Below are 12,509 nucleotides of genomic sequence, written 5' to 3' on the forward strand. Positions count from 1 at the left end.
CGGGGCTGGCTGGCATGTGGTGCTGGGGGATCGAACCGCGGTCCCTGATGCTTTGCTAAGCTTGTTCTAAGTAGGTGCTTTAGACCACTGAGCCATCTCCCCAGCCCCCTGAGGTTGCATTTTGTTCCTTCTCGTCATTTTGTGTAGCACTGTCTTCTGACCTTTGTTGTAGATCTTTGCTGTAGTTATAACTTTCGCACGTAGTGAAGTTCAGGTGCTGCTCTACAAAGGTTGGACTCATCCAGCTGTGTCTGGCTTGGGTCTGGCTGCTGTACTCGGCTCCTTCCCACTGCTGCCCTTGAGGCTGAGCCTGTTGTGCCCCTTTGGCAAGATGTTCTGCTCCTTTACTAGCTGGGTGGGTCTATCCTCTACACTCTCTGCCGGGATTGCAGCTGCAGGGTTCCACCCCAGGCGTGTATGCCAGGCCTGAGCTGTGCCTGGAGGGCGCAAGGTGAAGTAGGGGGAAGAGGAAGCTCTGCCACACACTGTTTCTGGGCTAGGACTGGTTCTTGGGGTTCCTGGAATGTGGCAGAAATTCCTACTCAGATGGCGGCTTGGGGGAGGTGCTGCAGATTGTTGGGGGCGCCCCAAGGGGGTTGGAGAGGTTCCGGCCCATGTTGCGCCTGGGCTGGGGCTGTTCCCGCTGGCGCAGGGTAGGAGGAAGCTCTCCCACACACTCACCGGGCCTGGGCTAGGACGGGGTGGAGGAGGTGCTGGGGTGGAGGAGGTGCTGCGGAGTGGTTGGGGGCAGCCCAAGGGGATGGGAGAGGGTCGAGCCCATGCTGTGCCTGGGCTGGGAGTGGTCCTGCAGGCGCAGGGTAGCAGGAAGCTCTCCCACACGCACCGGACCTGGTCTAGGACTGGGTCTCACTAGTGGTAGTTTATGTTACTTCAGAGACATGTAATTATTACAGGATCAGTAACATTTATAAAAAGTGTTCTGTTTCTGAAAGGTGAAACACTAAATTTACTAAGAACTGTCAGTTATCAGGCTGGGGAGATAGCCGAGTAGAATAAGTGCTTGCCTGGCAAGCGCAAGATCCTGAATTCAATTCCCAGTATTACCAATAAAAATCTGTCAGTTATTGAACCCCTCCTTTGTACTAAGGACATGTATGTTGTTATCAGTTCTACAGAAGAATATTACTGCTTGTTTTATAAATGATAAAACTGCGATTTAGTGGGCTTAGTTACTCTGGATCACTCATGTAATGGCAAAATCAGGATGTGATCTAAATGTACTCTGTGCTTGCTCTTCCTATTGCTCTTGGCTGCCTGCCATGACACGATGCCTTTTAGGTGACATCCGCAGCTTTCAAATCTGAAGTCTATGTTTATAGTTAGTAAAAAGGATGTGAGTGTACATGCGTGTGTACATACATATTTATATATGTTAACACATTTTCTATTTTTAAAAAACATTAAAAAATTATGATTGGTATTAAACATAACATCATTCAGTCATTCCTTTAGGTAAGAGAACACAGGCTGACCTGTTCTTTTATATGAATTATGTGGGATCTGGTATTCCCACTCCGAGTTTTTTAAAACATTTTGATGCTTCTTGGAAATTACTAATGATTTGCATTAAACACATTTCTAGAAATTAAAGCTCTTCAGCTGACAGCATTCTAAAACTTATATTTATTCTATGTAACTTTTTTGTTTTGTGGTACCGGGGATTGATCTCAGGCCCTTGTGCTTGCCAGGCAAGAGCTTATTCTGCTGAGCAATCTCCCTGGCCCCATATATGTATTCTAAATGCTAATCACACAGAAAGAAAGCTGCAGTTTACATTCATGTGTTGCTCATGTGTTCAGTCTCTAATCACGTGTCATATGTGCTGCCCCGTATTCATAGAGCTATATATAAAAGGATTCAGAATGTCAGAATGCAGGTATGTCCAGTATGTGTGCATTCTGTTATGAAGTCTATTATAAAAATCAGTTTGATAACTCTGTTCTTTATGTGTTTATCTTTCCAGTAGATGATGTCCTCCTTCTAAAATTGATAAAGGATTAAGAACCTTTATCTGCTTTCTCCCCTGTAGCTATTGTGAGCCATAAATTTTTAAAATCTTCACTGTGTGCAAGACTTTATAAATATTATAAGAATTTTGATTAGAAATTCAAGATACATAAATATGCTTTTAATATTTAAAAGCAAAAAACAAAGGTTCCATTGTTTGAATATGGTATTGTTATATGAAATCTCTGTTCCCTAATTATGGAAAGCACAGATCAGGTATAGCATGATATGTAGTTACATAGTTTCAATTCTCACTATAGCTACACTAATTTGTGACTGTTGAACCTTTTTTGGGGGGTTGGGGGTCTTGGAAATGGAACTGAGAACCCTGTGCTTACCAGTTAGGCACAGTGCCACTGAGCTCTACCCCTGGCCCCTTATGCTAACAGCCAGTCCTACCCTATCCACTAGATGCTAATGTACAGGCTTCTGTTAGACTTGAGAGCTCTTCCTTGGGCTGGGGATTTAGCTCAGTGGCACAGAGCCTGCCTTGCAAGCACAAGGTCCCGAGTTCGATTTCTGGTGCCAAAAAAGAAATTATCTCTTCCTTTATAGTTTACAGTCATTTAGAATTTGATAGTCCAGGTATCAAGAAAATATATTCCATTTCTATTGCAGTGATGAAGAGCGTTACAGGTACAGGGAGTATGCAGAAAGAGGCTATGAGCGCCACAGAGCAAGTCGAGAGAAGGAAGAACGACATAGAGAAAGACGGCACAGGGAGAAAGAAGAAACCAGACACAAGTCATCTCGCAGGTTTGCACTTTAATAAAATAGTGATTCATTTTGAAGCCAGAAATTGATTTAACTTTAGAAAGTAAAAGCAAACATTTCCAAACAATGAGTGATTCAGAATAACAGGTTGGAATAGTTGGTTCCTCATGATCTTCAACAATGAATATTTAAGTCTAGTAAAATTACTCCAAAACCAAAATTAGCATGGAATAAAGATAGTATGAGAGATTTTGGTTTTATTACATTATCCCATTGGGAGAGGGAATTTTAGTATGTGAGCAAATCCTTAACAGTAAATATTATTAAACAAAGCAGTACTTGGCTTAAAGAAGCAACTTAGGGCTAGTAGTGCACACTGTCCCAAGAAGAAAAAGCTATTAAATTTTAATGCATATTGTTTGTGGAAAAGCAACCCCATAAAATAGAATTTCCTATTTTGATTAAATACTTGAATGTCTATTTTCTAATGTTGTCTTTCAGAATAAAGTAAATGGGCTTTGGTAACTTGGAATAATACTGGTAATGTTGATCCTATATTAATGTAGTCTCTTCATAAAAGTCTTACAGAGACTGATTACTTCTAAGATATGTTCATGAGAGAATGGGATACTTGATCTTAAACACAGTGTTACATTGAGAAATTACATAGAGTAGGGGGCTTTGATCACTTATTGTACATTTAAACATTTTGAAACAGCACGCCTTTCTCTTTAGTAATAGTAGACGTCGCCATGAAAGTGAAGAAGGAGACAGTCACAGGAGACACAAGCACAAAAAATCTAAAAGAAGCAAAGAAGGAAAAGAAGCTGGCAGTGAGCCTGCGCCTGAACAGGAAAATACAGAAGCTACACCTGCGGAATAGGCAGAGTTTTTGCCTTCTGTGTATATTAGTACCAGACTAAGATACTATAAATCTCATTATTTTTCTGGATAATGTTTAAGAAATTTACTTTCAATTTTGTTCTATTAGTATGAAAAGTTAACTTTTTTTCCAAAATAAAAGTGAATTTTTCACGTTAAGTTAAAAATCTTCCTTTTTTAATATTTAAAAAAATAAAAAAGATGGCATTGATTTTATTTCAAAGAAAGTTATGTGAATGGGTCACTTAGTAGGGGTTTAAAAGAGCCATGTTTACTTTTTGTGTACATACATCTGATGAAGGTCAAGGGCCGCTTGGCCAGGTGTTTTTTGTTAAATACCAGTCTCATAATTTACACTGCAAAAGGGATCACAAGCACCCTCTCTGAGCTATGAAATTAAAACTAGTCTTTCTTATTACTGCTATGGATGTCTTAATGTAGTAAAGAACTGTACACATTTTTGATACTACAGTATTTGATAGCTGATTTTCAGTATTCTAAATTTGAGTACATGGTAAAATTGAGTGGGGCACTTTTGGTAAGACTCGGAGGCATTTGGGTGGCCTCTGAAGTGCCCTATAGTTGCAGGCAGACATCACTGTGACATGTACTGCCTTACGGTCATGTAGCTGAGCCACAGTCAAGCTCATTTGACCTTTTTTGATGTGTTTTCCAAGGCTCACTGATAGAGTAGCATGTAGAGTTTTATATAGTTACGGACTATATTGTGAATGAAAATAAACTTCATGATGAGCTTTGGACTAGTCATTTTATTAAAACTAAGAAAATACAGTTAGAACTATTTTTAGGATATATGTCAGTGATGGGAACAGATAACTTTGTGTTTGAAAGAATGACTAGTGTCTTTTAATTAGAGATGAGAACTAAATAGTTAGAATCATACACAAAAAAGACAAACAGGGCCAGTGATGTAGCTCAGTGGCACAAGCACCTGTGTGGCAAGCGCAAGGTCCTGAGTTTGATTCCTGGTACCAAAAAAAGACAAGCATAATTTCTGAAAAATATTTATTTCTCAATTGATCAACATTTCTCAGCAATACAGTTTTTATGTCCTGACTTTACATCTAAAATTCTCAGATTAGACAGAACTCATACCTGATCTTGAATTTAAATTAATGATTAGAATGGGGCATAGAAACCATTTTTAGTTGTTCAGTTGCTTTTTATTAAATACAAAAATAAAAAATTAAAAGTTGCAGAGTAATGAGAAGTCTTCCATACTGAATAAAACCATTTATAGTTTTTAGTTTTTGAGAATAGTCTCTGAGAGGTAACTGGTGGTCATTAGATCATACTTTTCTTGGCATTTTTAATAGCCTTTATAAAAATTGACATAATTGTTTTACTCTAGCCTATTTGTGATTTTGTGTTTTTTGAGAACCATCAGTGATTTTATAAAAAAGTGCCAGGCCAAGAAACTATAGTGAGAGTAATTTTTCCTTTAAGTTCTTTGAGCATGCTTGTCAAGAAAGTATGCATCATGCCGGATGTGCTCCTCCCATTGACAGCAAGAAGAATGTCACCACATCTGAAAAAAAAAAACCAAGATAAGTGATTACTGTCTTCATCCATAGCTGAAGTTAATGCAAGTTAATTTTGATTCCTCTGCTGCAACTGTCCCTTTTCATTATGTAACTTCTAACTATGGACTTTCCCTTTCTTCAGTTAAATTTTTTAAATTCACTAGATGCTAAAAGTGTAGGAAAGCTGCAATATGGGGCCAAGAGATAGGTAATTTTGTATTTTTTAGATGATAAATGCTACACAGGTATTTTAATTTCTTATATCCCTCTCCCTGAAAGTAAAGACATGCCTTATTTCATTTGGCGCCAAGCTTTTACATATAGAAAATAAAACACTGGATATAAGTTTGTTAAGTAGTCCTATCATTACCTGATTCTTCCATCTTTGTATGCTGGTGTTCCTTCAACAATGGATTTGATTAAAAAAGGTTTGTTGCCACTGTCTTCTTCATAACCTCCTACAATCCGGAAGCCCAGACTTCCAGCTGTGTTTCTTCGTAACACAACATCTTTACAGTTATATAAGTACCTGAAATAAAATCAGTCATATGCACAATTAACTATTAAGTTTCATCTCTTTAATTGTGACTTCATCTCATTCCTTTTATTGGTGATGTTCTTGAAGCCAAGTAGTGCCGGCTAGGTCCCACTCAAAATTGTGTCTTAGCCTAGTAGCTTTTATGTTAATAGCCAGATTTTTGTACTAGTTTCCTATAGCTGAGCACTCTGAAAAATGGCATTACCTGTTAGGTTTTGTCTATGTGTTTACCAAGAAAATAATCATTTTGGACTTTAAAATGAATCCTTGAATTTGTATTATCAGAAAAATTAAGAATGCCTATATGCTTGTTGATAAACCAAAGAAACATTCTTATTGCATATTTTTATTTGTGGATATAATTTTAATGAAGACAAAAATCCTTGAAGTGAGCCCAGTGAAGAAAATTTAAACCTAAATTAGAATAGAATTGTTTTAAGTTAAACAATTCTAAAAGACCCTAGAATTTTTTTTTTTTTTTTTTTTTTTTCCGGAGCCGGGGATTGAACTCAGGTCCTTGTGCTTGGCAGGGAAGTGCTTATTTTACTGAGCCATCTCCCCAGCCCCTAGAATTGTTCTTGATCTTTGAAAAATATTAGTTTATGCTAATATAAGCTTAGACAAAATGCAGTCACAAAGCAAATGGGAATTGAGGGACATTTAAAGCTTGTCAGAATATACAAAAGGAAAACAACATGACAGCTGGATTGGAAGTTACAAAAGGAAGGAAAGATGATAGCTCTTCTGTAATTCAGTAGAATTCTCAACTAAAATAGAAAATACAAGAAATTCTTGTACTAATTGGTGGCCTTTGGACTAGTGTTCACGCAGGTACAGGCCAAGTGCATACTGTTGCAGCTACTGAAGAGATGGAGGAGTGTGTCAGGAACTGGATTTTACTTTAAGAGCCCCTTGTCTACTACATATGTATCTGTCATCCAGGAACTGGTCTGACAGGAAATTATCATTTTTACATTAGTAGAAATCAAGATATGGATGTTTTGTTTGTAAACTACCTTGAAATACTCCTTACCTATTTTTTCGACAAAAAGCCTTAAATGTTAGCTGAAGTTTCTTATTACATATGCTACTGATGTTGCTCATCAATGAAACGTGACTTCAAAATGTTGCTTTCATTTGAAATAAAACAAGCTGTTTTATTTCACTGAAATTATAGCAAAAAGTATGAATTTTATCAAGTGAAAATGCTATATTTTTTCACTGTAAAATACTGCCTGCTTTATCTCACAATAAACCTTGATTCCACTAGTATATTCTTCCAGTAGATGCTATGGTCTCTTTATACATCACATTTTACATAATGGTTCACTGACTGCTCAGTACAGGTAAGTGGCTGTTGACCAAATGCCAAAGCATTACATCTCCACCTGGAAAGTTGTGCATCTGACTTTTGGAGAGAAGAATAAGATGATTTTTGTCATGATCAAGTATGTGAAGTTTCCCCAATTTTGATTTAAAATACTTAAGTGGGTGCATAGAGCATACTTGACGCTGCAGGGTTTTTCTTTTCTTTCAAAGATTGATTGATTTTGGTACAGGGTGTTGCTATGCAGCTTGTGATCCTCCTTTCAGCCTCCTCGGTGCTGGGACTATAGGTGTGCACCACCATGCCAGTTTTGGTGGCCAGCTTGGTACAGGACTGGCACAACATACGGTACTAGGGATGGAACCTGGGTCCTTGTGCTTGCCAGGCAGGCACCTAGACCACTAATCATTCTTTTAACCATCGATTGTGGCTGTTTTTATTAAGTATGTTCTTGGACCTTGACACTTTAGTGAATATTTTATTTCATATAGACAAAGTTTATAAACAGCCATTTAAAACTTTCATGTTCTAATAAAGATTTTAACTTAAATCATAAATGTATCTCTTTTCTTATACTCTTCATTTGAGAGAGTGTCCATTTAGTCATGTTTCAGACGGTTGAATGTGCACCATTACCTGGGTACTTGGGATCTTGTTGAACAAAACACAAGCACTCCTGTCCTGCATCTTCCATGTAAGTGGGAATGAGGGTTAGTAGTTTGGAGTTATTAAGGGTGTTTTTCTTTAGTTAAGTCATGTGTTTACATTTGTTGCAGCAACAAGAATTCAGCACGTTAAACTTTTTTTTTGTGTGTGGAACTGGGGATTGAATTCAGGCCCTTGTGCTTGCCAAGCAAGCACATATTCTACTGAGCCATCTCCCTGGGCCCTAAACTCTTTTAGATCATATCTCAGTTATTTGTGACTGGGTCCTTTTTTTTTAAGTTGATTTATTTCACTCACCTGGAAATAGCAAGGGTTTTGGGTTTTTTTTGTGTTTTGATCACTACACGTTTGAACTACAGTGACCCTACCCTATGAATGAAAATATGAGCAGTTTTCTTATTCTGAACTCTAGTTGAGTCCTAAGGAACATCAAGATTTTGACCCCCATTTGTCACTGAGAAAACTAGTTTACCTCAAAAGTCAAACTCCACTGAATTGAGTTACTGAGTATGGGAAAGTCCTGATGTACACAAGAAGCTAAGGGTTTCTAAAGCTTCCTTGTATCTCCTTATACAGTATACCAACGTGTTCAAAAATCCATTAGAGAACACTGCCTGACCTGAGGAATACGAAGACTGAGGCACAATCTTAAAAATACTATTTAGCATTAGAAAATAGAGTCCATCTAAAGATAGTTTTGAAATGAATCCTGTATTTCTTACCAGGTTGAACTTTAAAATTCCTTAAGTGTTAGAATAGCAGAGTTTGGAAGGGCAGTGGTGTTTGGAGCTTATCCTAAGTGCAGAAAATGGAATCTGTATGTGGCACCTTACTTAAAAGCTTGTCCGGAAAGGCCCTCAGTACCACTAAGAATTTCTGCACTACACAGCCAGCTCCCAGCTTAAGATTTGCATTTACCTGTTTTGGTGTCAGGTGCTTCTTGGCCTGTGGACAGGAGCACCCACTGCTGAAGACAGTTGTTGAAGGTGTAAAACATGGAGAAATACTACACATTTGTTTAAAAACTACTTAAGAAAAAGCTTTAGACTAGTTAATGCTTAAACAAGAAGATACAATTTAAATTCTCTTTTGGATAAATTATGTCATTGTTCCTCTTGCCTAAGAATTTAACTTAGTCTCCTGAAAGTCTTGAAACATTATATTAAATTGCAAGGAAGCTAATATCTGTGCCAAAATAATTTGAAACTTTCACTAGAAGAGAGAGACACTATCAGGTTCCTTTATACTGTGGAGTAATGACAGTGACAATAGTAATTTAGCCGCTAATGCTTATATAACCTTTCTATGTGCCAGAAAGTCATCAAACAACTTTGCTTGTTCTTTACATTTTTCAATCATTTAAATCTCATTGATTCTTTGATTTAGGTACTAATAGTATCCCAACAGTAAACATAAGGAACTAAAGCTCAGAGTTGTTAAGTAACTTAGCCAAAGTTACATAGTTAGTTACCAGGCAGAGCTGAAATTTGAACCAGAAAGTTTTGTTTTGGAGTCTTAAGATTTCATCCACTATGTATAAATTTGGGGGAGCATCTCAAGAATATGATAGCCCTATATTTAATTTTAATAATTGGCTTTTTTTTCTCTATCATAAGGCAAATTTTGACGTTTAAGACAGATATTTGCCATTCACTGTGTTTCATATAGCTGCCAATATGTACAGCGTTTGTCATTCTTACTGCTTAAGTAACAAATACCATTTTCCCTGTTACATTCCCTGTATGACTGTTGGTAAGTCATAGTCAATCAAAAACCAAATCATGGCTAAATCATTTTAAGAGCAAATGTTTCTTTAACACCTACTATTGTACCTATGAGGGGTGATCCAGAAATATAGTCATTGTTTAAATTTTAAAGATTTTATTATACAAAAAGGGAAACTGCCATTAATCTCCCTGAAAAGGGCTGGGGAGATAGCTCAGTAGAATAAGTGCTTGCCTGGCAAGCACAGGGTTCTGAGTTCAATCCCCAGTACCGCAAAAAAAAAAAAAAAACAACAAAAAAACACCTCCCTGAAAATATACTTGTTTATTTCACTTGTCCCATGATTCTTGTTGCTTTCTGAAGCTGTTCTGGTAGGATTTTTTTTTTTTTTTTTTTTTTTTTGCATTTATGTATTTTGGTAGAGGGTCTACCCAGCTCAGACTCCTAGTGATCCTCCAATTTACAGCCTCCCAAGTGCTGGGATTACAGGTGTGTGCCACCATGCCCAGACTCAGTCACTGGCTCAGCGCACCTGGGGGCGGGGCCAGCGTGACATGCAAGACTGGGGATTGAGCCCTGGTCCCTGTGCTTGCCAAAGCAGGCGCTTAGTCCGCTGAGCTGTCTCGCTGGCCCTAGAGCTCCCTATTTTTTATTGGTGTAGGAAAGTACTTGTGCCACATGATAAACACACACACACACATTCAAAAGAATTAACTAATTGGCTGGATCACATTAGGACAAAGAGGTTTCCTCATATCTGGTAAGTGAAAAGAGAAAGTGTAGATTTGTTATTTGAAGGGAATTTTAGTAGGTATGTTTCTTTTTCTTTCTTTTTTTTCTTTTTCTTTTTCTTTTTTTTTTTTTTCAGTACGGGTGACAGAATCCAGGACTTTATGCTTGCCAGGCAGGCACTTAGGCCGCTGAGCTATCTCCCCAGCCTATATGTTTCTTAAATCTATATTTATAGCTGAGTAGTACTCCATTTTATAAGAATACCACATCTTTCCTTAATCCATTCCTCAGTTGAGGGGCATTTGGGTTGTTGCCAAGATTTAGTTATGACAAATTATGCTGCTATAAAAATGGGTGGCCGTATATCACTGTGGTATGATATTTTTAATTCTAGAAAAATACCCAGTCTACAGTCTACATCCCACCAATAGTGGCTGTCCTGGAACTTTCCATATGTGTTTTCACTCACCAATGGGAAAACAAATTGTGTCTCATTAAGATACTAGTGTCATAAACCAGCCCAAATACAAAAGTAGTTTAAGAAATGTAATCATCTCCCACACTCTATGGGGACATCATGTTGGTTGGGACTCACTGTGTTAATTCCAGCCACATGACCCAGGATGGGGACCAGACATCAGGTTGGGTCATATTGTAGATGGAGTCTGGGGCTTCTGGGCTGTTGCAGTCTTCCTGGGGCTCATGTTCTTTGACTTCCAAGGCTTTGAGTACCACCGAGGAGGAAGAGCTTTTTAATAAGGCAACTGCCTCACTCCGACTGACCCCTGTGAGCTCAACTCCATTCACATTCAACAAAATGTCACCTGAAGGCCAGAGAAGCAAAGCTGTCCTTAGTATGATTAAGAACTGCTGCTTAAAGTGTAAAGGGGCAGAGACCAATGGGGACATGGGAATGTGGAGAGGGCAGGGTGCACACAGCCCCTAGCACTGACATGAGGCTTGACTTCTCATGTAGCAGGTGACAAATAATGACAGTAGTCCTTGGTGCTCCCAAGTCTTGTTTGGGCTTTTCTAAAGCATACCTATTAGTGTTTGGCTCTTACCTAAAAAAATAAGGATGACAAAATAAGGGTGTTTACTACTTAAAAGCTACTCTTCCATTCCTTGTTTCCTAGTTCTTAGCAAAAAGGGGGAGTACTTGGCAAAGTTACTTTCACAGAACCTGGTATGTACTAAGCACCCAATAAGCACAGATTAAAGATTGAAGAAGAGACTACCCATGAGGGTGTCTAGCAAGAGTCTAGAGTAATTAAGAGAAATGATTCTGGACCCGTGCTCTTCGATTGCTACTAAGAAGCTGTTCGCTGCATTTCTATTCTATGCACAGATGCCACTGGCTATTCACCGACAAAAGGCAAGGCTGCTTCCACCCATGTGCTGTGGTCTTCTAGCTCATGGTCTTATCAAGTCACTTGTCACTGTACCCCATCATTCTCTACCCAGGAACTGCAGTATCCTGTGCCGGACAGCATTTGCATAAGCAGGTGCTTAAACACCTGAGCTTACTGGCAGGCCCCCGATACATATTTCTAGAGGTAAATTGGACACCACTTTCCTTAAGATAGCCCGTAAACTGTGTGATTAAAAAAGTGAAACACTTCACCAGTGACAAGTACGTAGCATTGTATTTACTTAATATCTACTGAGTCAAAATCTATCAAGTATTTTTTTTCCTGTTGAACCCACAAAATGGAACAGCTCATGAATTACTTTTATCACTGGGTCAATCCAGCAAATAACCAGTTAGAATGAGTGGAACTAAATTATGACATAGATGCAACTCACTCAAAATTGTAACACCTCCCTGTTAATTCACAGGGAAGCCTGAAGGTTCTAACATTACTGGCAGAAACTGGCTTACATCACCCCACATGAGCTAAGAGAGAATGAGCATGGTCTATCAACTATATTTAAGCTAATCATGGTCAGTGGGTTAACAGATGTCCTGGCTAGATCACTCTCATTCTTTGATTAATTCTGGAAACAGTTACCTAACAAACAACCTGATAATTCCTCTCAAAACTCTGTCATTACAGTGCCTTAGTTCTATTTCTTTTTACCTGTTTTTATTCTTCCATCTCTGCTTATGACTCCTCCTGGCTCAATGCTGATGACATAGATAGGCAAGTCCCATTCCATATGTGAGGCTCCTCCTGCAACGGTCATGCCAAGAGATTCGCTGGGGTCTTTTTGAACACTTACCATCTTCTCATGACAGGAAACTGCAGGATAGAAGGGCTGGAGACACACAGAAAACATAGCACATGTATTCCCAACTGTTTTTCTTTTTCTTTTTTTTTTTTTAATGGCAGAAGGATTTTTTTCTTTTTTT

At 38.4% G+C, this 12,509-nt stretch overlaps 2 protein-coding genes across 12 annotated transcripts in view; one reads left to right on the forward strand and one right to left on the reverse strand.

The window, feature by feature from the left end:
- Window positions 1–4,595, forward strand: part of Fip1l1 (factor interacting with PAPOLA and CPSF1) — a 93,087-nt gene extending 88,492 nt beyond the window's left edge. For 4 of the 7 annotated variants that reach the window (XM_004627504.2, XM_023711083.1, XM_023711084.1 and 1 more), the window contains 2 exons: window positions 2,647–2,784; window positions 3,478–4,595. In XM_004627504.2, the coding sequence (XP_004627561.1) occupies window positions 2,647–2,784; window positions 3,478–3,625 (286 nt within the window). In that variant the 3' untranslated portion in view covers window positions 3,626–4,595. The remainder of the gene's footprint in view (window positions 1–2,646; window positions 2,785–3,477) is intronic. The other 3 variants (XM_023711080.1, XM_023711082.1, XM_004627508.3) reach the window with 1 other exon arrangement.
- A 405-nt stretch (window positions 4,596–5,000) lies between these two features.
- The window catches only part of Lnx1 (ligand of numb-protein X 1), a 101,848-nt gene continuing 94,339 nt past the window's right edge, over window positions 5,001–12,509 (reverse strand). For 4 of the 5 annotated variants that reach the window (XM_023711078.1, XM_023711076.1, XM_004627575.2 and 1 more), the window contains 4 exons: window positions 12,238–12,415; window positions 10,752–10,980; window positions 5,539–5,697; window positions 5,001–5,173 (listed from right to left, as the gene is read on the reverse strand). In XM_023711078.1, coding sequence (XP_023566846.1) covers window positions 5,038–5,173; window positions 5,539–5,697; window positions 10,752–10,980; window positions 12,238–12,415 — 702 coding nt within the window. In that variant the 3' untranslated portion in view covers window positions 5,001–5,037. The remainder of the gene's footprint in view (window positions 5,174–5,538; window positions 5,698–10,751; window positions 10,981–12,237; window positions 12,416–12,509) is intronic. The other variant, XM_023711077.1, reaches the window with a different exon arrangement.

This window comes from Octodon degus, unplaced genomic scaffold, assembly GCF_000260255.1.
Source record: "Octodon degus isolate 3935 unplaced genomic scaffold, OctDeg1.0 scaffold00019, whole genome shotgun sequence".
NCBI classification, from domain to species: domain Eukaryota; kingdom Metazoa; phylum Chordata; class Mammalia; order Rodentia; family Octodontidae; genus Octodon; species Octodon degus.